Source organism: Carlito syrichta, unplaced genomic scaffold (genome assembly GCF_000164805.1).
Source record: "Carlito syrichta isolate Samal-C Ts95f unplaced genomic scaffold, Tarsius_syrichta-2.0.1 Scaffold309836, whole genome shotgun sequence".
In the NCBI taxonomy this organism is placed as follows: Eukaryota; Metazoa; Chordata; class Mammalia; order Primates; family Tarsiidae; genus Carlito; species Carlito syrichta.
The window spans coordinates 108,739-132,774 of NW_007253932.1; the positions used below are offsets into that span (position 1 = coordinate 108,739).

At 49.3% G+C, this 24,036-nt stretch overlaps 1 protein-coding gene across 1 annotated transcript in view; it reads left to right on the forward strand.

Annotated features, from left to right (window-relative positions):
- The window catches only part of TPCN1 (two pore segment channel 1), a 72,854-nt gene that overhangs the window by 39,199 nt on the left and 9,619 nt on the right, over window positions 1-24,036 (forward strand). The window contains exons 4-18 of the mRNA XM_008067971.2: window positions 5,717-5,893; window positions 7,709-7,822; window positions 8,549-8,679; window positions 9,508-9,596; window positions 12,126-12,160; window positions 12,517-12,575; window positions 12,765-12,864; window positions 17,885-18,001; window positions 18,202-18,326; window positions 19,123-19,171; window positions 19,705-19,768; window positions 20,881-20,925; window positions 22,609-22,665; window positions 22,746-22,799; window positions 23,899-23,971. Coding sequence (XP_008066162.1) covers window positions 5,717-5,893; window positions 7,709-7,822; window positions 8,549-8,679; window positions 9,508-9,596; window positions 12,126-12,160; window positions 12,517-12,575; window positions 12,765-12,864; window positions 17,885-18,001; window positions 18,202-18,326; window positions 19,123-19,171; window positions 19,705-19,768; window positions 20,881-20,925; window positions 22,609-22,665; window positions 22,746-22,799; window positions 23,899-23,971 — 1,289 coding nt within the window. The remainder of the gene's footprint in view (window positions 1-5,716; window positions 5,894-7,708; window positions 7,823-8,548; window positions 8,680-9,507; window positions 9,597-12,125; window positions 12,161-12,516; window positions 12,576-12,764; window positions 12,865-17,884; window positions 18,002-18,201; window positions 18,327-19,122; window positions 19,172-19,704; window positions 19,769-20,880; window positions 20,926-22,608; window positions 22,666-22,745; window positions 22,800-23,898; window positions 23,972-24,036) is intronic.

Sequence of the window (24,036 nt, forward strand, 5' to 3'; positions counted from 1 at the left end):
TGAGCCCGTGGGTTCGAGACCCGCCTGGGCAACTTGGTGAGACCTCATCTCTACAATAAATCAAAAAAATTAGCCGGTTGTGGTAGCACGTGCCTGTAGTTCCAGCTACTTGGAAGGCTGAGGCGGAAGGATCGCCCGAGCCCAGCAGGTTGAGGCTGTGGTGGCCGGGAGCGGCCACTGCACTCCAGTCTGGGCAACAGAGTGAGACTCCAACTCAAAAAAAAAAAAAAAAACACATTTAGACATGTATTTGACAGTTGTCTTTATGTTTCTCCTGCTGTATCACATATACCTGTACTCCTAGACAAGCAAGTAAAGCATGTTAAGAAATGTTTAGGGATATTTTAGCAAGCTCAGGCACACCCACAAATGACCTAGCAGGGGCATCTTCTCAGAGACCGAGTAAGAGCATGGGAGCCGGGCTCAGTGGCCCAGCCTGTAATCCCGTGCCTTTGGGAGGCTGAGGTGAGTGGATTGCCTGAGCCCGCGGGTTCGAGACCCGCCTGGGCAGCGAGACCTCATCTCTACAATAAATCAAAAAATCAGCTGAACGTGGTAGCGCATGCCTGTAATTCTGGTTACTTGGAAGGCTGAGGTGGAAGGATCGCCAGAGCCCAGCAGGTCGAGGCTGCAGTGGCTGGGAGCGGCCACTGCACTCCAGTCTGGGCAACAGAGTGAGACTCCAACTCAAAAAAAAAAGAGCATGGGATAGGTCAGAATACACAGAGTGCCTGGAGACTGCCACAGCCTGATTGTTCCTTCCTGTCCTAAGCAGGTGAGGGCATTGGTCATAAAAATATGGGACTTTAAGAGAGCACCTGCCCATCTTTGTAACAATCCTCCGAGGCGGATATGATCATCTCCCACTTTACAGATGTGGCAGCTGAGACTGAGGGTCCCATGATGTCCAAGGCCACCCAACTAGTGAGTTGCAGAGCTTGGACCTAAACTGTCCATCTCACCTCCAAGTGATGTTCCTTCTTCTTTGTGTTGTTGTGTCCTTTCTGTGGATCATGTGTATCCACTTGAAAATGGGCCAGGTCTTTACAAAAAAGGCAGTTACGGAGCAGCAGGTGTAGTGTAACCATTTTTGTGTAAAAAGTATGTTCAGATTCTTGTACAACTGGAAAGCTGTTTACCTGAACACTGAAGGTGATTGTTTCTGGTTAATGGAATTTTTACTGCCTTATAATTCTGTTTATTAATTGAATTATTTTAAATTAATTAATTATTAATTATTTTATTTTAAAAATGCATCTTTTTTTTTTGAGTTGGAGTCTCACTCAGTCGCCCAGACTGGAGTGCAGTGGCCGCTTCTGGCCACCGCAGCCTCGCCTGCTGGGCTCCAGCGATCCTTCCACCTCAGCCTTCTGAGTAGCCGGAATTACAGTCATGTGCTACCACGCCCGGCTGATTTTTTTTGATTTATTGTAGAGATGAGATCTCGCTGCCCAGGCGGGTCTCAAACCCACGGACTCAGGCAATCCACTCACCTCAGCTTCCCAAAGGTGCGGGATTACAGACTGAGCCACCGAGCCCGGCTTCATTTTTTAAAAATTAAAAATAAAAACTCAGATCCCAGTGAGCAGCCTTTCACAGATGTTTCTGGAAGATGGGTTAGCTGGTGTCAAGGAGGGTTTTTTTCTGTGCTTGCAGCTGAGCTGTGAGACCCACAGTGAAGCAGGTTGTTGGTGTGCTGGGTGATCGGCCCTCACTGCTTTGAGGGGAACCAGTACCTGCGGTATCCTCTCCACCTACACTGTACCTGTTAATGTATGCCCCCTTGGGAGCTGTGTGCTCAGTGGTCCTGGTGCCTTTGAATCCGTCCTCCTTTCTGTGTGGACTTCAGTCCCTCTGAGCAGAGAGTGAAGACCTAGAAGTTGCCGTGACCAGCCTTCTGTATTTTTCCTAGTCTTGTTTATGATCAGCAGTCAGGAAACCAGGCCTGCGACCTCCTTTGGGGTTTGGATCAGTGACATGGGTCGTGTTTCCCTCTATCTTTGTTGGTAGAAAGCTCATCCCCCTGTCTCCTCTGAAGCAATTCCAAGTCTCAGAGCTAAAATCTGAGCCCTGCACCCACATGTCAGTGGTTTCTTCTAGCCAGACCTTCATTCCTGGCTATTTGTTGGAAGAAATTGCCTAAGAATTGCATTTTCTAGTAATTCAAACCAGAGGCTTCCCAGGCCACTGTGTATGTCCCCGTCCCACTCACCCCTCTGTAGCCATGGAGGTGGTGGTGGAAACCACACCCCTGCACAGACACTGAGTCGTGCCCAACTTGCCCTCTGTTTGCCGCGATGTCTGTTCTCTTTGTCGGACCTGCCCTGTCGGCTCTGCCACCAGGTCTGTGGTTTGTCTTGGTTTTGTGCTAATGAGGGTAGCTTCAGGGAAGTGACTCGCTCAAAGGTATTTTGCAAACCACAGGAAAGGCCTTCCTGGAATAAGGGTCGGTGAGGATGGCGAGGGTGGCTCATCCCAGCATAACTGGAGGTGTGACTGCATTCCACGAGTAAGGATGGGGAAAGTGGCCTGTCCCAGCCAAACTGAAGATATGACTGCATCCCAAGAGTGAGGATGGTGAGGGTGACCCATCGTAGCTACACTGAGGGTGTGACTCCATCCTGGGAGTGAAGATGGCAAGGGTGGTCCGTCCCAGCGACACTGAAGGTGTGACTGCGTCCCAGGAGTAAGGATGACCAGGGTGGCCCATCCCAGTGACACTGAAGGACTGACTGCATCCTGAGACTTCCGAGACAGCTGGATGCCTTCAGAAGGGCTCTGGATGAGGGCATCCAGGCTCACATTCTAGCCCGTCGACCATCCCCCTGAGGAAATGGAGCCAGTGGGGCCATCTCTGCCGGAGTAGCTCAGGGTAAACAAGGCAGTGTGCCTTAGCCTCAGCCTCAGCGCTGCTGACATTTGGGGCTGGGTTGCACTCTCTTTTGGTGCTGTCCTGTGCACGCAGGATGTTGGGCAGCGTCTCCGGAATCTACCCACCCACCGTTCTGACAATCAGAAATGTCTCTAGACATTGCTGAAGGTCCGAGGGGGGGGGTGTCTTGCAAAATCATCCTGGGTTGAGAAGCCCTGGAGCAAGGTGGCGCCTGCGAGGCATTAGCCAAGTAAGTGCTCACTAAGTTACCGAGTGCCGACTGTGGGTGACCACAACCAAACTGAGACATTGGGAGGCCCCTTGCTTGTCCTTGTGCCCACCGACTCCAGGGAGACAGTGAAGACCTCCCCTCGAAGGCTGAGCCTAACAGGGAGGGCCAGCAATGGCCTTGGGGTGTCACGGACATGTGTTTTCAAGGGACTGTTCCTAAGCTGTGTCATTTACTTACGTCATTTTCAGCAGGGGCAGGATAGTCACTTAGAACAAGGCTGCTGGGATCAGACTGTCTGGCTCTGTGACTTCTGGCTGCCTCAGTAGCTCCCCTGCCAGGTGTTCTCATCTCTCTGTTGATGGGGCCAATACAAGTGCTGCCTGAACGGGATGTTGTCAGGGGCAAATGAGTGTACTAAAGGCACAGGTGAAAGGCAGGGCATCCTGCCTGGTACTTGTGAGCACTCGGTCTAGGTCGGCTGCTGTCTGTTTGCCATTGGGGTGAAGGACTCCAGGGCAAGGCCTGTCACTTTGCAGGGCTTAGGAAATGATAGAGAAATGGCAGCATAACTTAAGAAGTGAGATGTAGGAGGAGCTGTCACCCACATCTGTTAGGGTAGCTGGCTGTCCCCCCAAAAATGAAGAGTCAGTGTTGGAGAGGACATGGAGAAAGAGAGCCTGTGACTGCTGGGAGGCCAGTCGGTCGCGCCGTGATGGAAAACGGTACAGATGCCCCTCAGACCATCAAGGGTGGAACTGTCACACAATCCCGCAGTCCCACTGCTGATGTAGACAGAGGAAATGATATCCGTGTGTCGAGGAACGGCTGCACCCCTGCTCCCCACAGCACTGCCGCAGCTGCCAGGACTCAGTCAACCAATGTGCCCATTCACGGATGAATGTATAAGGAAACGTGGTACATACACTCCATGGAATACTATTCAGCCTGTAAGAAGGACTCCAGACACAGAGGGAAACACTACATGACCTCACTTATATGCAGACTCTAACATGGAAGCAGGGAGGAGTGGTGGTTCCCAGGGACTGGGGACAAAGTAAGGAATGGGGAGATATTGGCCAAAGGATAAAGTTCCAGTTAGATAGGAGGAGTAAGTTTTTGAGATCTGTTGCACAGCATGGTGACCATAGTTAATAATGTAAGGCAGCATTCAGAAAAGATAGGTATGTAAGGCGATGGGTATGTTAATTGACTTGACTTAATCATCCCATAGTATATAAATGTATCAAAATATCACATGCACCTCATAAATATATGCAACTAGTTGTCAATTTAGAAACAGAAGTAGCATGTAGGGGTCCTGAATTAAGTCCAAGTACAGTAGCGATACCACACTGGCAGCTCTTGGGGGATTCTAAAGGGTCTATCTACCTGGGCAGGGTTAGTGGCTTTTTTCTGTCAATGCTGCTACAGCTTGTGATAACAATAGCTGGCATCTGTGTGAGCTCATCATGTGAGATGCATCCCAAGTGCCTTGCAGATGTCCTCACAGTTCCTTCTTGCAGTAGCCCCATGAGGAAGCTCTGGGTCTTTTTCCTCCCCCCGCCCCCACAGAGGTGAAGAAATCTTCTCAATGTTCCACACAGAGGGAGTGAGGAGGCCAGGGCTCAGCTCGTGTTGGTTCAGCCCCGGCTCTGAGTGCTTTACACTCGCTGTATACTCTGGAGTAAGAATTTGGCTTCTGGGGGATCGGACTTGCCTGTTTCTCTTTACCTTCTCTCAAGACCTTTGGGTTTTTTTTTGTTTTTTTTTTTGAGTCAGTCTCACTCTGTCACCCAGGCTGGAGTGCAGTGGCATGCTCACAGCTACCCCGCGTCAACCTGCTGCGCTCAGGTGATCCTTCCGCCTCAGCCTTCCAAGTAGCCAGAACTATATGCACGCGCTACCATGCCCGGCTAATTTTTGGATACATTGTAGAGGCGAGGTCTCACCAAGTTGCCCAGGCTGGTCTTGAACCCCTAAGTTCAGGCAGTCTCGCCTCGGCCTCTCAAAATGCTGGAATTACAGGCTTGAGCCACCACGCCTGGTTGACCTTTGGTTTTTTTAAGAGACAGGGTCTTACTATGTTGCCCAGGCTGTACTCGAACTCCTGGGCTCTAGTGATCCTTCTGCTTTGGCCTCCTGATTTGCTGGGACCACAGGCACATGCCACCATGCCTGGTTTACTTTCTTATTTTTTTGTAGAGGCGGGGTTTCACTGTGTTGCCCAGGCTAGGCTCAAGTGATTCTCCTGCCTCGGCCTTTTGAGTAGCTGGGACTACAGGCTAATAATAACAATTTTTTACTATTTGTAGAGACAGGGCAAGTGATCCTCCCACCTCAGCCTCCTGAGGCCCAGTTCTTTCAGGTCGTTTTTGTTCTTTGGTTCCTCCAAGTGGTTCTGAAGAAGCAGCAGGTCTCTTGAGTCCCATCAGCAGTCACGAGTGGGACTTGAGCAGTGTGCCATGTCGAGAACATCATGTCGATCTTCCGTTGTCTTCTGCCCCGGCCTGAACCCTCCCTTGCCGGCTCCTCATTTTGCTCCCTCCCACGGCACCTCTCTGTTGTTGGACAGTGTCCAGGCTCACATGCCCATGCTGCTTTTGTCTTTTCAGGAAGGCGAGAACAACGACAAGTTCTTCACCCACCCCAAGGATGGCAGGGCGCTGGCAGCCTACCTCTTTGCACACAACCACCTCTTCTACCTGATGGAGCTGGCCACGGCCCTGCTGCTGCTGCTGCTCTCCCTGTGCGAGGCCCCCGCCGTCCCTGCACTCCGGCTCGGCATTTATGTGAGTGCCCGCGGGGCTGGGAGCCATGGCTCTTGGGGCGAGCCTCAGATCCGAGGAGGAATACTTAGGAAGGGCAGACACTGCAGACAGACCTAAGGCAGAGACATGAGGGTGCTGTAGAGGCCTTGGGAGCAGAAGTGGCCCAACAGTCTCACCTGGCTGTCCTTCACCCCATCTCTCTGGGATTCTGTCCACTAGGAACGCCATGGAGGGCGCTGTCCCCTGACCTCTCTCATGACCGGTGCCCACACCTTGGCTACGCAGGGCAGGGTACTGATGGACCATGCCATTGTGCTATCTCAGCCTCAGAGGAGAGGCAGTCGTGTGTGGTTGCCTTGGGAGGCAGGGGATGTATCCCGTGCAGCCCTGGCCTACACACGTCCTCACACCCAGGCCCAGCCATCATTCAGCATGGCAGGAGCAGCATGTGGAGGCATTTTTGTCCCCTTCTCGGGGGGGATGTGGAAGGCATGGGAGCAGCGAGGGAGGCCTTTGCCTGTCGAGTTAGGAAAGCTCCACCTTGGGCTCTGAGGCCCTCTGTAATTCAGCTTCCCTTCCTGCTTCTCCCTCTTCTCACCTGACGCTCATAACTCCAGCGGTTCCACGGTGGTCTGCAGTCCTTCCTCCCTGCCTCTCGCATGCCATTCTCCTCCTGGAGTCCCTTTTCTTTTCCTTTACCCTTCAGCTCCTGCTGCTCTGCTCAGGCTCGCTGGAATGTCACTGGCCCAGGACCCCCTATCCTCGTAAGAGGAGGTTCCCATGCCTGCTTCCTGGCAGCAGTGGCTTCCCTGTTAGGCAGTGAAGGAGGGCAGGGGCTGCCTGGCTTCCGAAGTTCTTTCAGCATCTTTATCTGGCCACCATGCAGTCACACCCTGTTTGTCAAGGACCAAGGAAGACAGTCCCAGGAGAAGCACAGGCAGCCCAAGGAGAGGGAGGCTTGTTTGAGGGTCTTCCATGGTCCAAGGAGAGGGAGGCTTGTTTGAGGGTCTTCCATGTGTTCTTGTTCTTTGTCCAAAATGAGGTTGAGGATCTCAGGGGCCTCTGTCTGCTCGGCAGCCCTTGTCTCTCAGGCTGTTGAATTTTCAACTAAATTCTGCTTTGTTCCCTTCATCTTTGTTTCTTAAGCCCCTAATTCATGCTTCCTTAGTGTCTGTTATGGATCCTTTGTAAATTACATGAAATTCCTCCTGGAACAAAGCTGGATATAAAATCATATCTTTTTTTTCTTACTTTTAAACTTCAAATAAATAAATAAATAAAAATGGCCGGACACGGTGGCTCACACCTGTAATCCCATCACTTTGGGAGGCCAAGGTAAGAGGATTGCCTGAGCCCATGGGTTCGAGATCAGCCTGGGCAACTTGGTGAGACCTCATTTCTACAGTAAATCAAAAAATTAGCCGGGCTTGGTGGTGCATGCCTGTAATTCCAGCTACTTGGAAGGCTGAGGTGGAAGGGTCGCCTGAGCCCAGCAGGTCGAGGCTGCGGTGGCGTTGAGCAGTATGCCACTGCACTCCAGCCTGGGTGATATAGTGAGACTCCAACTCAAAAAAAAAAAATCAAGCTTCAAGTCCTTCCTGAGTTTCATTGTTTGGATCAGCATGTCTGTTTCCTGAATGTCGAGTGTGTGTTTATTTGTTCTAGGAAAAGCTTCATTACCAAGGCTCTGTCTTGGAGTATCTAGGGCCAGGTCTTGTCACCTGGCATGTACTGGGTGGACATCCCAGGGTGGCTCTCCAGGTCCTGGGAGGGGTGGCAGAGAGAGAGTGGCCGTGGCTGGGTTGTGACAACTCATCTCAGCCCCTCTGGTCACAGGTTCACGCCACCCTGGAGCTGTTCGCCCTGATGGTAGTGGTATTTGAACTCTGCATGAAGCTGCGCTGGCTGGGCCTCCACACCTTCATCCGGCACAAACGGACCATGGTCAAGGTGATGTGTCTGTCTACCCATCCATTTCCTTACAGCATTTTCTCCCATGACACCTTCAAACCTGTATCTTGGGCACAATTCAGACTCCCCCACTGACCCGGTCCACATGCAGGAGCGTAACTCAGGGTCCCTGCCCTCACCATGCCTCTGGGTGTCTTGGCTGCTGCCAGTAGCAGCTGTGACTCAGTGTCTAGTGCATGCCAGGCCCCAGCACAGCCACCTCTGAGGGAGTGTGTTGCTCGCACTGTTTCTCACTTAGCTGGACAGAAGAGGCTGGGCTCTCAATCCCAGAGAGGTGGGCTCAAACCAAGCTCTGTGTGACCTCTGTGCCCATGCTGATCTGTCCCTGGTGTTCTGCGCCATCTCTCTGTGCGACAGACAGTGGTATGAGTGGGAGTGTGTCAGGGTGGCACTTTGTCATGTGAGGAGCAGGTACCCTGATCTGGGAGAATGTATCCAATAGCAGAGACACAGATGAACCACAGACGGGAACTCTTGGTGCCACTGGGGAGAGTGTGAGGGAAGGGTGGGGGAGCAGAACCAGCAGTGTGGCAGCTGAGTTGCTCAGAGCGTCCCCCCGACTCATCTTCCCGGAGCCACACACCTGTGCCTACAGCTGGAGAGCTGTTCTCCTGGGGCCGCCTGACGTCAGGGGCGGCGTGAGCGAGAGGAGAGAGGGAAGAGGGCCGGGCTCGGGCTGACGGGCTCTGTGCCTGCCATCCGCAGACCTTGGTGCTGGTGGTGCAGTTCGTTGAGGCCATCGTGGTGTTGGTACGGCAGACGTCCCATGTGCGAGTCACCCGGGCACTGCGCTGCATTTTCCTGGTGGACTGTCGGTACTGCGGTGGCGTCCGGCGGTAAGGCCGTGGGCGAGCTGGGCAGACAGTTGCTGTCATGCATGGCCGGATCTCAGGGTGGTGAGTGGGAGCCCGGGGTCCGTTAATGACGGGGTGGATCCTGCATTGGCACAGATACACACGCACACTGTCCTTCTGCCATTCGACCCAGGGGAAGGTGGTCTCCTGCTGCAGTGCAGGTTTTCTGACTCTGGGTCCAGGCTCTTTTCCATCTTGCCTGCAGCCTCCTGCGGCTGGCTCCTTTCTCTGAGCGAGTTATCTGCCCAAACACAGCAGCTCTGCAAAGTCCAGGGGAGTCACGCAGGCTCTCCAGCACCTCCACCGAGGCTGTAGGACTGAACTCAAGCCAGACCAAGCCGAGGCATAAAGTTGTCTCTGGAGACTCCATCTGGAAGATCTCTCGGCTGGGCTTCTGTTGATGAGTGTGGGCTCCCAATGCATTCTCTATTCATCCTCAAAGCTGGAAACGCACGTCTCAGGCCTAGGTGGCCCTGGTATCTCCATGCATCCCACATCCTGATCCTGGAAACTGACCTTTGTGCCCGGGGCCGTGCACGTGGCCTTGTGCTGCTCCTTTCCCCACTTGCCTACGTGGGCTCTCACCAGGGGGCGGTGGCTGTGTGTGCTACACCGCCCTGGTTCTCCCTGTCATCCGCTGAGTGGGGGCCTCAAGCTGCTTTAGGAAAATCTGAGCACATCACGCTAGGGTGCAAGGGGACTTGGTATTCCCGGTCAGGGGCGGCAGGCCCCGTCTTGAGAGGCGCACCCCACAGAGGAGCCCCACGCCCCCTGGCTGGCGCCTCCCCACCGGCCCGTCTCTCTCCCCAGCAACCTGCGGCAGATCTTCCAGTCTCTGCCGCCCTTCATGGACATCCTCCTGCTGCTGCTCTTCTTCATGATCATCTTCGCCATCCTCGGTGAGTCCCTGCACCCCAGGGCCCAGGCGCACTTGAGAGCCAGATCATAGTCGAAGAAAGTCGCTTTGACGGTGTCTTAGTCCCTTCGGGTCACTGTAGCAAAAGACCGTAGACGGAGTGGCTTATCCACAGCAGAATTCATTTCTCACAGGCTGGGAAGAACCAGGCGCCGGCCGCAGGTGTCTGCTGAAGGCCTATTTCCTGGCTCATATATACCTTCTTGCTGTGGCCTCACATGGTGGAGGAGCAAGGTGGCTCTCTGGGGCCCCTTTTAGAGGGCACTCATCCTGTTCCGGAGGCTTCCACCCTCGTGACCTAATCACCTCCAAAAAGCCCCACCTCCTCATACCCTCGCCTTGGGGGTGAGGATTTCAACTTAGGAATTTTGGGGGGACACAAACATTCAGACCATAACAGACACTTTTAGAAATTTGGAAAGTTTTTTAAAATAATAGAAACGCTCATGGACCCACCACCCAACTTAGGAAATGAAGTATTAGGAACCAGATAGAAGCCCCCTTGGTATCCTGTTGCGATCTCGACTCTGTTTCCCCAATGGCACCTCCGCCCTAAGCTGGTCATTCCTACTCATGTCTTTGTATTGTATTTTTACTCACATTTCAGTATGCAACAAATAAATGGTATTGCTTTGCATATTTAAACAATTTCTATAAATGGTTGCATAATGTGTGTGTCCTATTGTGTGTATGTGGTTTTTGTTGTTGTTGTTGTTGTTTTTTGAGTTGGGGTCTTGCTCTTGCTCAGGCTGGAGAACAGTGACATGATCACTGCTCACCACAACTTTGACCTGAGTTCAGGAGATCCTCCCTCCTTAGCCTCCCAAGTAGCTGGGACTACAGATGCATGCTACCATGCCCAACTAATTTTTTATTTTGTATAGAGACGAGGTCTTGCTATGCTGCCCAGGCTGGTCTTGAACACCCGGACTCAAGTGGTTCTCCCACCTTGGCCTCCCAAAGCACTGGGATTATAAGCGTGAGCACCGCTCTGGTGTTTCTGAAGTTTATTCATGTTGACATGTGTAGATGTAGTCTATTCCTTTCCACTGGAGGCAGTGACTATGCATAGCTTGTTGATCTGCTCTTCTGTTGGTTGCTTTTTTATTGCACACCCTCCGCAGTGAATATTCTCGTGTGTTTTTTGATGCATGCACCTGAGAATTTCTGGATAGCCCTTGCCTGGGCTGTGGGGTCAGCCCACTTCAGCTTCAGGGTCCAGGCTTCCTCACTCTGACGTGGATGAGCCTGTGAGCTCAGCCCAGACTGAGAGGAGGGGCTGGGAAAGAGGCTGGAAGGACAGGTGTGTCCTCTGAGAGACAGAGGCGGGGATGTAGCCCAGCGGGTGACCTTCCACAATGCAGTTTCCCAGATGTAATGATGCCATCCTACTCCTGGAACCCCTCGTCCTGCATCTCCTTCAAGGCTGATCGAGTGACAGTCACATCCACCCACAGGACTTAGACAGCAGACATCCCGGTGCTCGGCTAGGGAAGCTGAGGTCCTTTCTCTGGGACTCCTTGGACAGCGAGGACAGTGGACTTGGAGAGCCCTGCCTCTAAGGCCAGTGCTAGTACTGACCCCGCCCACTCTCGGGACTGCCCCGTCCTAAGCCAGGCTTTCATTCCTCCTTTCTGCCACCCCTCCTGGGAGAGGTTCGTTTGTGCTTCTCTAGGGAAACTTAATTCCCCTGAGGGTGGAGTTTTTCCCTTTTCCCACTCAGGATTTCAAGGACTCAGAGGAACACCCCATTCCAGGACAGAGGAAATGAATGATGTTCCACCCCAGGAGCTTGGTTGGGATGGAACAACAAGACCCCTTTGGGATTTCACTTAGCAGTCATGTTCTCAAGACCTACAGTTGCAAGCCAGCAGTCTAGATTGCAGATCTAGCCTCGAATAGGTTTCGTTTGGTCTGAAAACTTTGAGCCAGCATTTTCAAACTAGATTTCATTAAAAAATACAGATTACCAGTCTTTTAAAAGAACAGACCTGACAGGGCTTGGTATGGTAGCTCACACCTATAACTCCCAGTGCTTTGGAAGGCCAAGATAGGATCACTTGAGGGCAAGGTGTTTGAGACCAGCCTGGGCAACATAGCAAGATCCCATCTCTACCAAAAATAAAAAGGTTAACCAGGCATGGTAGTACATGCCTGTGGTCCCAGCTACTTGGGAGGCTGAGATGGGAGGATCTCCTGAGCCCAGGAGTTAGAGGCTGCAGTGAGCTAAGCTGCACCACTGTATTCCAGCCTGAGTGACGGAATAAGGCTGTGTCAGAGGGTTAAAAAAAACACAGACCTGACAGTGCTCGGGTGCATGCCTCTGGCAGCCAGGGTCTGCTGGTTCCTGCAACACCTGTTCTCTTTCAACAGAGCTCATGTTCTCCGAGGTGCTACAGTCCTCACCATTCCCTGCTGCTCTTTCTTGTCACGGTGCCCAGTCCTTTTGACACCCAGGGTTGGGACCTCTGCTCTAATCCTTTTTTTGGTCTGTTTTTCCACCACCTTCTAGGTTTCTACTTGTTCTCCCCTAATCCTTCAGACCCTGTAAGTAATTGGCAAGTTTATCTGTCCCTTCTCTTACGTGAGGCCTTTCCCCTCAGACAGGGTGGTGGGATTGACCCTGGAGCCCTATTGGGAAGGGGTTGGAACACTGGAACATTGGGACATTCTGGCAGAGGAGCCGTGGAGGAGCGCCGACTAATTCCCACCCATGGGCCTCCCTAGGAAAAAGTGTGGTGTTCTGGAAGGGGAGGCCTCTGGACTCTGAGTTTGTTGATCCTCTGCCTCCCGAGGGATTCCTGGGGAGGAATGGGAGAGGGGTGCCCCATCGCAGCCTGCTCCTGGTGGCCGTGTGCTCTCGGCCTGGCGCCGACGTGTTCCTGACTCAGTTTCCCTTACAGTACTTCAGCACCCTGGAGAACAGCATCGTCAGTCTGTTTGTCCTTCTGACCACAGCCAAGTAAGTGTGGGCTCCGCCTCACCCCCTGCTGCTGCCCAGGGCCTCCTCTCTTCAGCACAGGCAGGATGGGCCTGTGAGCTCGGCCCAGACTGAGAGGAGGGGTCAGGGAGGAGGCTGGGAGGGCAGGTATGTCCTCTGAGAGACAGAGATATACGGACACGGCCCCGTGGGTGACCCTCCGCAATGCAGTTTCCCAGATGTGATGATGCCGTCCTACTCCCGGAACCCCTGGTCCTGTGTCTTCTTCATCGTGTACCTCTCCATCGAGCTGTACTTCATCATGAACCTGGTGAGTGGCCATGCCTCGGGCTCTATGGAACAGCCTGCCCTGGCCACACAGCCTGGACGCCATGGGCGTAGGGCATGGGCACTATCATAGGCCTCCCAGGGCAGACGTTGGGGCAGGAAGACCCAGACTTGCAGTCAGGTGTGGTGTCTTGAGGAATGCAGTCAGGACTTAAGGGGTTCAGCTGGTACCCGTGCAGCAAGATGTCTCACTAGGTTAGCGCTGCGGGCTGCTGACAGTGCTAGACTTTCCACCCAGGCTATCCTGAGCCTTCTCAGTCTTATGGCAGCATGTACATTTGTCCCGCACAGGGGATTGGCTCCAGGCCCCACCCCCTCCCAGATAGAGAATCCTCAGGTGTTTAAGTCCCTTGTGTAAAGTGGCCTAGTAGCCACACACATCCTGCCATATACTTTAAATCACCTCTACCCCTTTGCACCCGGAGATGTCTCGTGAATCACTCACCAACAACTCAACCATACTTTTTTACAGAATAGTGAAAAGCGAATCACTTCATATTAAATAGTATAGTGTTGGAACCAATTATTTTATTGTAATGATATTTGGCTTATAATGAAATTTTGGACATTAAGGAGCTTATTTATGACAAATCAAAAATTTATGTCTTATATTTTTCTAACAGGTGGTAATGTGTGAAACAGTTACCAACATGCATTGCAGGTTCACTGACACATGTTGTACAACAGTAACTTGCTTGACATCTTCTACCTGGTGTTTCTCTGTTCAAGCAGACAATGCAGTCTATTCTCTTCCTCCCACATTAATAATATGTAATTTATTGTCTGGTCTGTTGTTCAAAGACAATGTGGAAGGACGCACTTGTGATTTCTGAAAACCACTTCTCAACTGATTGGTCAGAAGATTGACAAATTTCAAATGGGACACAGATTTTTCTTTTTTTTTAATGCATGGTACGATATATAGGAGTTAATAATGCATTTTTATAGTCCTCGGAAGAATTATTTCCTCCACTATTCTAAAGATCTTCACACAAAAAAAACTCCAATATGTAGAAGCACATTGATCCTCATGATCTACACCACTCATATTTGCAATATAATTTAGAGTCATTCAGGCTTTTTGACTGATATAATATTTCCACCGTATCATATCTTTGTGGTAGACTTCATTCCTGCATGATTCCAAGTGCTGAGAGTTGTAACAATCCTTTTGTCCTTCCACGCAAGAAATGCAAGATTATTTTTCCTATATGCTACTATATTTTTTATTAAAACCTTTGATTTTTTTTTAACTTGTACTGGTATTCCCTTTTGGTTGATTTTGTACCAGTAAGATGACATTTTATGCTTAGTAGCTCTTCTGCTAAGACAATACTAGTGTAACATCTGTCAGTAAACGTGGTATCCTGCTGCACTGGTTACTTTTTCCAACAACTTTTTATATAAATGTAATGGAATTCTGGTGCTTACTGGAGGATCAGGTTGAAAGTGATTGTTACGCTGTCATAATAAGAAAGTATTGAAAAAAGATACCCTGTCTTTGAATCAGCTAGCACATAAATGTGTATACCCCACTTGGTAGGCTTATTTGGATTTTATGTTATAAATGATATTTGCCCTTTATTTTATTTTATTTTATTTTTATTTTTTATTTTTTTGAGTTAGAGTCTCACTCTGTCGCCCAGACTGGAGTGCAGTAGCTGCTCCCAGACACCGCAGCCTCGACCTGCTGGGCTCCGGCGATCCTTTCGCCTCAGCCTTCCGAGTAGCCGGAATTACAGGCATGCACTACCACGCCTGGCTGATTTTTAAATTTATTGTAGAGATGAGGTCTCGCTGCCCAGGCGGGTCTCGAACCTGCGGGCTCAGGCAATCCACTCATCTCAGCCTCCCAAAGGCGTGGGATTACAAACTGAGCCACCGAGCCCGGCTGGATATTCGCCCTCTAAATTGAACAACAGAGTCGTTAACAAAATTTGCCTGATCTGGTATTAAATATTATAAAAATTTCGAATTGATATATTCCAAATAATTATTGGCTTTTTGAATATGAGTTCTGATCATCCCATTACTTGACACAGGTGTCTTCAAATGAAACATCCAGAATATTTGCATAAGTCTTTCTCTACTGAATGTTTCAGAAGAATATTTTAATATTGAAAGCAGTTGACCAGTACTTTTGCAAATTTGCAAATCTGGAAATTGAATATTTCCATGTTTAGGATAACTGCAATGAAAACTCAAAATTCCTGTTAGTCAGCATCATGCCACTTATGCCAAATAGATTTGTGTGATTTTCCTCATTTTTTCATCTGCATAATTATTTGTTTATTTTATTACACTATCCACTTGTTAATTTGTAAAATACAGGGTAAAATACTCAGTTGGTTCTCTTATATTACTTGCTGCTTGTGGTTCTGTTGTTTGAGGATATATAACATTTATTCTCGCCGGGGATCATCTTTTTCTGTAACATCTTCCCATTCTTCCCTTGGCAATATGTCATCTTCTACTTCTTCGAAAGTACTAACGCTTTTATCATGATTGTTTTCTATTACATTCACCCATTTTTTTCTTGGTGGGATGACATCACTGTTGCAACTATCGTTTTTTTCCACATTAATGCTGATTTTTTCTAACTCATCTGTATAAAAGTCTCAGTGTAACTCATCTTTGCTGCTGCTTATAACTCTCACTTTTGTCTTTTCCTTTTGCTGTTATTCTGCAAACCAAATAAGTAGATGAAGATTTCTAATTGTAAATTATGAAATCACAAGATGATATTTATCAAAATGTTACTTTTCTAATTTTACTTTTCTGATTTAGCGCAAATAGATATTTTCAATCTGTGCCACTTGAAACTTCAGACGATCTGCCTTGAACTTCAAAAGTATCTTTCTTTTAAGGCTACAGTAACCTGCTTATCTGTTTTTTCAAGTTATGCCATATGATACACAGGGGATACCCACAGCTGCCTTTCTTATACAAATGCTCTTTATTGGCTACCTTCTGTTAAAAAGAACTGTCAGCACCCCTGTGAAAGCACTTCACGCATTCTCTTTCTACTTGATGCCTGCTGATTTTTTTTTCACGTATATCTCAGCATATATTCCATCTCTTTATTTGCTTTTTCATGCAATTTGAATGGAAAACTTAAAGGAAACATACATTCTTGAAAAATTTGCACTTACATAAAATTGTCCTCTATAATCACCAGTAATCTCTTTATGTCCCCTGAGAGGGGACAGCAGAGTGGTTTGCTAGTTTTATTATGTCCCCTCAGAGGGGACACACAGGTGCAAAGAACTGGATTACTTATAACATCCAATACAACGTAAATTAAGTATAAATAGCTGTGTTGTTTAGGGACTAGTGACAAGAAAAAAGGTCTGTACATGTTCAGTACAGATGCAACCATCCATTTTTTTCTCAGATATTTTCCATCTGTGCGTGGTTGAACCCACAGATGCGGGACCCATGGATAAGGAGGGCCGACTATTATTAACTATAAAAGCTGGAATTCAGTAAGCCTTAGCTAGGCATCATGGATCATATGAGGATGAGTGATTTAACACCCAATCCTGAAGGTTCTGTTATGATTATCATTCTCAATGTAAAGATGAAGAAACTGAGAGTTGGAGTGATACAGTGATTTGCCCATGGCTGCACAGCGTGGAGTAGCCAAGCTGATTCCAGAGCCCTGCCCCTAATCACTCTGTCCTATTTGGACACATGTGGTAGCAACCCATTTATCAGGAAATTCAACATAGAACACTTTCTGTAAAGGAGAATGTAAAGCCTCTGTGCACAAGGGACTTTGGAAATATTTGTGGAGGCTTGACTGGACACCAGGAATATCCCTGCCATCAGCAGATCATGTCCGACACTGTGTTGTCTGGCCAGTGCCAGGACCACACATCATTGCCAGAGTTATCAGAGAGAGGACTTTGATCAATTCTTGTGTTTATTTTTGTACTTCTGAAGAGCATTCTTACACCAGTGATCATAGTCAGGCCCAGTATAGAAATGGAAAACATTTTTTCTGGGTAGACTTGTGAGACCTCCTAAAAACTTAAGGTCTTAAAAGGAAAATATTTCTTTTTTTTTTTAATTCCTCAAGACTAAAAGTAAATTTGTTGGATACCTCCATATTTGCTTTAATTTTTGGCATGTTTAGAGCTGTGAAAATCTAGGGCAGGGTCAGCCAACCATGGCCTGCTGCCCAAATTTGGCCCCCAGCCTGTGTTTGTAAATAAAGTTTTATTGGGACACATTCAGGGTCATTTGTTTATGTATGGTATGTGGCTGATTTCATGATACAGCCACAGAGTTGAGCAGTTACAACAGAGACCATCTGGCTTTCAGAATCTAAAATATTTGCTGCCTAGCCCTCCATAGAAAATGTTTGCTGACCTTTGAGCTATGTGGAAAAAATGGAGGATGACCAATCACTTTGAAGGGCTGGAAAGGACCAGAGTTTCCCTCAAAACATTTTTAAAAGACAAAGAAAGTGTTTCTAGAAAGGATTTTTTCACAGTGTTCCCCGCCTTCCCCATTCCTTCTGATAACGCAGACCGTGTCACTAGGAAGTTCACTCTGGGATTAGGTGCTCCAAAATGCTATTTCCTTGTATGCAGGCCTCCCCGGTCCCTTATTTCTGGGTCCACATGGGAAGCTGTGACTCATGAAGAAAAATAACAAGGGGCAGCGGAGGAAGCGGAGACACAAAGCTGACCTTCCTGTTCCGAGGTGGGAAGGACAGTGGGCAGCGGCCCAGCCAGAGCTGGGTTGGGCTTAGACCCAGGCACCCTCTTCCTCCTTTCTTCTCTTCTGGGGAAGTTGAATGCCTTCATGTATCTGGAGAGAGAAATTCTCAAGCGACAGCAAATGGCCTTCCTCTGTTGAGACCTGGAGAACGGTCTCCCCCAGCCCCCTCTGGGATGGCTGGCTGCAAGCCCTGGCTGAAGGCAGGGGATGGAGCCCCCCAACTGCTAGGGACCCTGCCGTGCAGGGAGCCAGGGCTCTGTGCTTTTCTCTCACAGCTTCTAGCCGTGGTATTCGACACCTTCAACGACATTGAGAAACGCAAGTTCAAGTCCTTGCTACTACACAAGCGAACCGCCATCCAGCACGCCTACCGCCTGCTTGTCAGCCAGCAGGTAGGAGGGGTGGGTGTCGGGCTGGGGCGAGCACTGGTCCTTGTCCTCCCTCCCTTTATCAGAGCAGCCCCAAGCATGGCAGGACCCGCGACTCTAGAAACCAGCAACTCTGCCCTTGGGAGAAGGAGCAGGCACCCTGGGACTGGGAGTGTTGGGCTCCGGGTCTGCCTGTGTTCCACGTTGCCTCCCCTCTCCCCCAGAGGCCTGCCGGCATCTCCTACAGGCACTTTGAAGGCCTGATGCGCTTCTACAAGCCCCGGATGAGCGCTAGGGAGCGCTATCTTACTTTTAAGGCCCTGAACCAGAACAGTACTCCCCTGCTCAGGTAAGAGCAGATGCCAGTGGTGTGGGGTGGCCAGACAGGGCAGGCTGGTGAGGGAGTCAGGCGTGCGAAGGCACCAGGAGGCTGTCAGGTGCAAAGACTTGTCGGAGTTTCCCTTTTCTTCATGGAATTACATATGCATGTAGACGTGAAGACTATGTCAGGATTCCTTCTGTAAGTGACAGAAGTCCAACGTAAGTCCAATTTGAGCTGACTTGATAGCTAAGGAGTGTACTGGCTTGTGAGGTGGACCAGCCCAGCTGCTGACGCTCAAGCCCGAGTGGGGTGGGATAGTCCCATGTGAGCCAAGTGGACAGACAGAGGTGGATATTCCCCTCTCATACACAACCGGCTCGCCTCAGAGAACTGGCCCTGAGATCTCCCTGGGCAATCTTGGTCTACTGGGCTGTTGATGACAAAACCCTGTCCCCAGCAACCTGCTGTACAGCTGATGAGCTCCGCTTGGGCTGAGCTCAGTTCACTTGTTCTGCGAAGTCTCACTGAAACAGGCAAATTCTGTCTAAGAACATAGGACCCCAGGTGCCTCTCTAGGGGATGGAAACTGTGCAGACCAAGTGGGATTACACAGTCACAGTGCCTCGAGGACAGAGGAAATCCAAAGGGCCCTGGGCACTGCTGTGCTGGGACTCGAAACTCCCGTTCCAACCCCACCCCACCCTGGAAGGGTGACTGTAGTAGGCAGGTGAGCAAGTAAACCCAAGCTTGGTAGAAATGTGTTCTGAGGGTTTTTTGTTTTGTTTTGGTTTGTTTTTTTGCCTTTTCATTCTGCTCGTATCAGCCTTAAGGACTTTTATGATATCTACGAGGTTGCTGCCTTGAAGTGGAAGGTGAGTGCATGTGTGAGGCTGGAGAGGAAGCGGGCGGGGGGGTCCCCTGGTGGGGTGATGGGGACCGGGGGCCCAAGCTCTAGCTCTCTCCCTGCCAGAGCAGTTCAGCCTTCAGTGTGGCACTGTGTACGCCAGGGATGATGGGTGGTCCCTGGCCCCCCAATCTTCCCTTACATTTGTGACATAGTGTTGTGGTTAGCAGCACTGAATCTCAGTGAGACCTCATTAGTCTCTGGGTGACGTCAGGCAAGTTCTCAGACCTTTCCAAGTCTTGTCTCACCTGCAAAATGGGGTCGCGATAGTCCCTACCGACAGAGTTATTTTCAGGACTATGTTGAAGTAATGCCTGAGCATGGCGCATTGGGAATGCTCGGTAGACTTTGACTATCTCTGTCATCGTTGAGATTCCCAAGTGCTAACATTGTTCCCAGTTTAGCAGGGCGAGCAGGGAGGGAAAGCCAGTCTTGACCCCAGGCTGGGTTCCAGTCACTGACCCTCCCACCCTCTCTCCCATGGTCCTGTTGCCATAATAGGCAAAGAGAAACAGAGAGCACTGGTTTGATGAGCTTCCCAGGACAGCATTCCTCATCTTCAAAGGTAAAGTTGACTCGAATTTGGCATCCTGGCAGCTGGCACAGATGGAGGTTTCCAGTAATCACAGACAAGCATTTGAGGAGAGTATGTCCAGAGGGATGTGTGTGTGTGTGTGTGTGTGTGTGTGTGTGTGTAAAGGAGACATAAGAGGCTGGACGCAGACTAGGAAAGAAATCAATAACTTAACCAAACCAAGACATTTTATGGATTTCTCTTTCCTTATAAAAAACCAAAGATACTCATTGAAGAAACTTTAGAACATCAGATAATGAGAAGAAAATGAAAACTTACCACCCAGAGAAACCACTGTTAATTCTCTGACGTATTTCCCTCTGTTAGTTATTTTTCTGGCATTTTAAAAATAATTAGTATTGCCGGGCTCAGTGGCTTAGCCTGTAATCCTGCGCCTTTGGGAGGCTGAGGTGAATGGATTGCCTGAGCCCGCGGGTTCGAGACCTGCCTGGGCAACTTGGTGAGACCTCATCTCTACAGTAAATCAAAAATCAGCCGGGCGTGGTAGTGCGCACCTATAATTCCGGCTACTCGGAAGGCTGAGGCGGAAGGATCGCCGGAGCCCAGCAGGCCGAGGCTGCAGTGGCTCGGAGCAGCCACTGCACTCTAGTCTGGGTGACAGAGTGAGACTCCAACTCAAAAAAACAAAACAAAACAAAACAAAAATGAGGATTACATTATACTTTCTGTAACTTGTCTTTTCATCCAGTAATGTATTTTTACCCTCTGCTTATGGCAGGGCATATAGCTCGTTTGCATAACCCCTTGCATAGTGCTTGTATGGTATGAAATTTAAATCTTTATAATCAGGGGCCCATGTTATAGACCTAACAGTTGCCACTTGGCTTAATGCCTGTTTTAGCAGTGGTCAGCAGAGCTTTGTCTTGGCTCTTGGCTCTGGGTTGCCCAGGCACTCCCCAGAGCAGCTGGTGTTGGTGCAGTCTTGCCTGGGGGTCTGAGTAGAAGTGTGGGTGTCACTCATAGAGCAGCCCCTCCTTTTGTCACCCCCGGACATAAAATACTCTGACTGCCTTCATGCATGAAGAATGTGGTAGGGAACGTGTATGGAAATTTTTATTTTAACATATCTTCTCTTCAAACAGGCATTAATATCCTTGTGAAGTCCAAGACCTTCCAGTATTTCATGTGTAAGTGTGAAATATCACAGCTCTACGCCCCTTTCCTACTGAGTCTTTTGCTGTTCTAGAATTTGAAGAGGCAAGAGATTAGTCCTGGAGCCATGTCTTGGACTTTTATCTTCATCTGTGGATTCTTCTTCTATCCCTTGCAATATTTAATTGAAGAAACAGGATTGTCTGTCCTGTAGTCTTGGTTTTGCATGTTCCTCTCTTGCTTGTTTTTTGTAATTTGGCAGTTATATCTAGAGCTGTGTTTTCCAGTGTGGTAGCCACTGGCCACTTGTGGCTATTTGCATCTCAGCTAATAAGAGTGAAAAATTCAGTTTCCCAGTCACGTTTCAAGTGCTCAGTAGCCACAAAGGCTAATGACTACCAACTGGACCAGTGCAGATAAGAAAACTCCCATTATTACAGAAGGTTCTCTTAGGTAGTACTAATCTAGAAAATCAGATTCAGCCTTTTCAAGGAGCTCTAGTTCCTCTTGGTAGGGATTAGTGTTAGAAACCATAATCCAAGGTGTTGGGTGCTCATTGCTTGGGGTTGGTTATTGTTTCTAGGTCTTTCCATGGACAGAGCTAAGATTTTTTTTTTTTAAAGGTAAACTGTATTGCGTGTTCATGCTGATACTTTACATTTAGGACTACAGGGTATTTACCTAACTTCATCAGTCTTAAATAGATTCCCAATCTTAAAATCCAGATTCCCAATCTTAATATCCAGTACCAAAAAAGGGGGGAAAAAGAAGTTCAAGTTCCCGACAACTAACAAGTTACTCACTTGCTTTATCCCACAGTCCCTCAATAGCTATCTTAACAATCCCAACAATTCAATTATTAAAAACATCACTTCAGGGATATACTCTCAGATTACTATGTCTTAAACTCTCCTGAATAATTCCTTCCCATGTGGGGATGTCACCTATTGGAGACACATTTGGATTTCTTTATTGTCAGTCGTTTTTAACTTTTAGGGATTGTTTATTACATTTTAATTTTATTTTATAATTATGTAAAATATTTACAGGGTTCCAAGTCAGACCTGCAAAACAAAGTATATTCAAGAAAGTTTAGTTTATATCCCTGTCACGTCATCCAATGGGTAACTTTTATTGTTTGTCCTTTCATTTTTTAAAGACAGCAGGAAAGCCAGGTGTGGTGGCTCACACCTGTGATCCCAGCACTTTGGGAGGCCAAGGCAGGAGGATCACTTAAGCCCAGGAGTTCAAGACCACCTTAGGCAACATAGAGCCCATCTCTACAAATAATAATAATAATAATAATAATAAGCTGAGTATGGTGGCATGAGCCTGTAGTTCTGGTAAAGAGCTAATGCATATGCAATTTGGCTGAATAGTTTATGCAGTTATTTTAAAAGTAGACGTCTCTGGGGAAAATCAAATGTGTTCAATACTTGACCAACTTGGAATAGTCTGTACATCTTAACTGGTATCCCTACGTGACACAGAGGGTGTTTTAGAAATTCAGAGCCATTTCTAAGTGAAGCCACAGGTTGATTTAGCTCCAATGGTAAGAGCACTGAGCCGAAAGAAATTTTCTATCAAATGAGTGTTAGCGCAGCCCTGTCCTCCCATCTCCCGGAGCTTCTAGAGGGAACCAGGGACTGCAGTGTTGGCCTGTAGACTCCCCAGCCCACCTGTCCTTTCTGTGCCTTTTATGGGCCTGTCTGTTTCAGACTTGGTGGTGGCAGTCAACGGGGTCTGGATCCTTGTGGAGACGTTTATGCTGAAAGGTGAGCCCTGCTCGGGGACTGGCCATGTCCTGGTGGGCACACCTGGCTTGCCCTTGAGCTGCTGCTTCTCTGTCTCACAGGTGGGAACTTCTTCTCCAAGCACGTGCCCTGGAGTTATCTCGTCTTTCTCACTAGTAAGTTGCCAACACAGCTTTGCTCAACTGCTTGTTTTAATACTGCATAGGAGAACTTCTGTTTGGTTTACAGTTTCATGGCTCTTCTCTAACACAGGGAGCCATAAAGAGATGGAGCAAAAATTTAGTCTCACCCCTGCTTTTTGTTTTGAGTTGGGTCTTACTCTGTTGCCCAGGCTGGAGTGCAGTGGCACAATCATGGCTCACACCAGCTTTGAATTCCTGGGCTCCAGTGATCTCCCTGCCTCAGCCTCTTGAGTAGCTGACACTACAGGTGCACTCCACTGCACCCAGTTTTTTACTTTTTGTAGAGATGTGGTCTCGCTGTATTGCCCAGGCTGGTCTTGAGCTCCTGGGCCCAAGCGATCCTCTCGCCCCAGCCTCCCAAAGGGCTGGGATTACAAGTGTGAGTCACCGCACCCGACCTTGGCCCCTGTTAAAGCTCTCGTAGTTGTCTGCTGCCTCTGAATCACCCTAGATCCTGGCGGTGACTCCATCGGGTATGGCCCTCAGTCACCTCTTCAGCCTGTCTCTTCCCGCCCTCACCCAGCCTTCAACCTGCCTAGACAGCCCTCTGCTTCCTTTGCCCGGCTCGTTTCCTCTGCCTGGCTCTCTTCCCCTCACCCTCCTCTGCCTGACTTTCCTTGTCTGAGTTCCTTCAAGCCTGAATACCCTGAACACATTGTCCTTCCCTTCACTTGCCTTTCCTCCTGTGGGGACAATGAACTCTGTGTGCCCAGGGCTGCCCGCACTGTCCACTGTTGCTTGCCTGGTGCCTGCGTAATGCCTGGCACAGAAAGGGTGCTTGGAACACATATGTTAGATGGACAGACGGGTGGCTGGGCCCTGCTCGGGAGGGGAGGAAGGATGTCTCTTCTTGAGCAAGTCACCCAGTTGGCCGCCATGTGTCCAGGCTGTCACAGAGGCATGCTTTTGTGGTGGGTGTGGGAGGCCTGGGCTTAGCCTGGAGGGTGAACTGCAGGGAGGCTGTGGGCTGCAGAAGAGCCTTAGAGAGGAGCCCCGGCCAGCAGGGCGGGGTGTGGCGAGGCATGGGGAAGGGCATGGTAAGTGACTGCCCATGGCCTTCTTCTGTCTGCAGTCTACGGGGTGGAGCTCTTCCTGAAAGTGGCCGGCCTGGGCCCCGTGGAATACCTGTCCTCTGGATGGAACCTGTAAGTGGGGCACGTCCCGCTGACTGGGGCTGAGACTGAGGGCACCAGGGTCCTCTTGCTGCCCT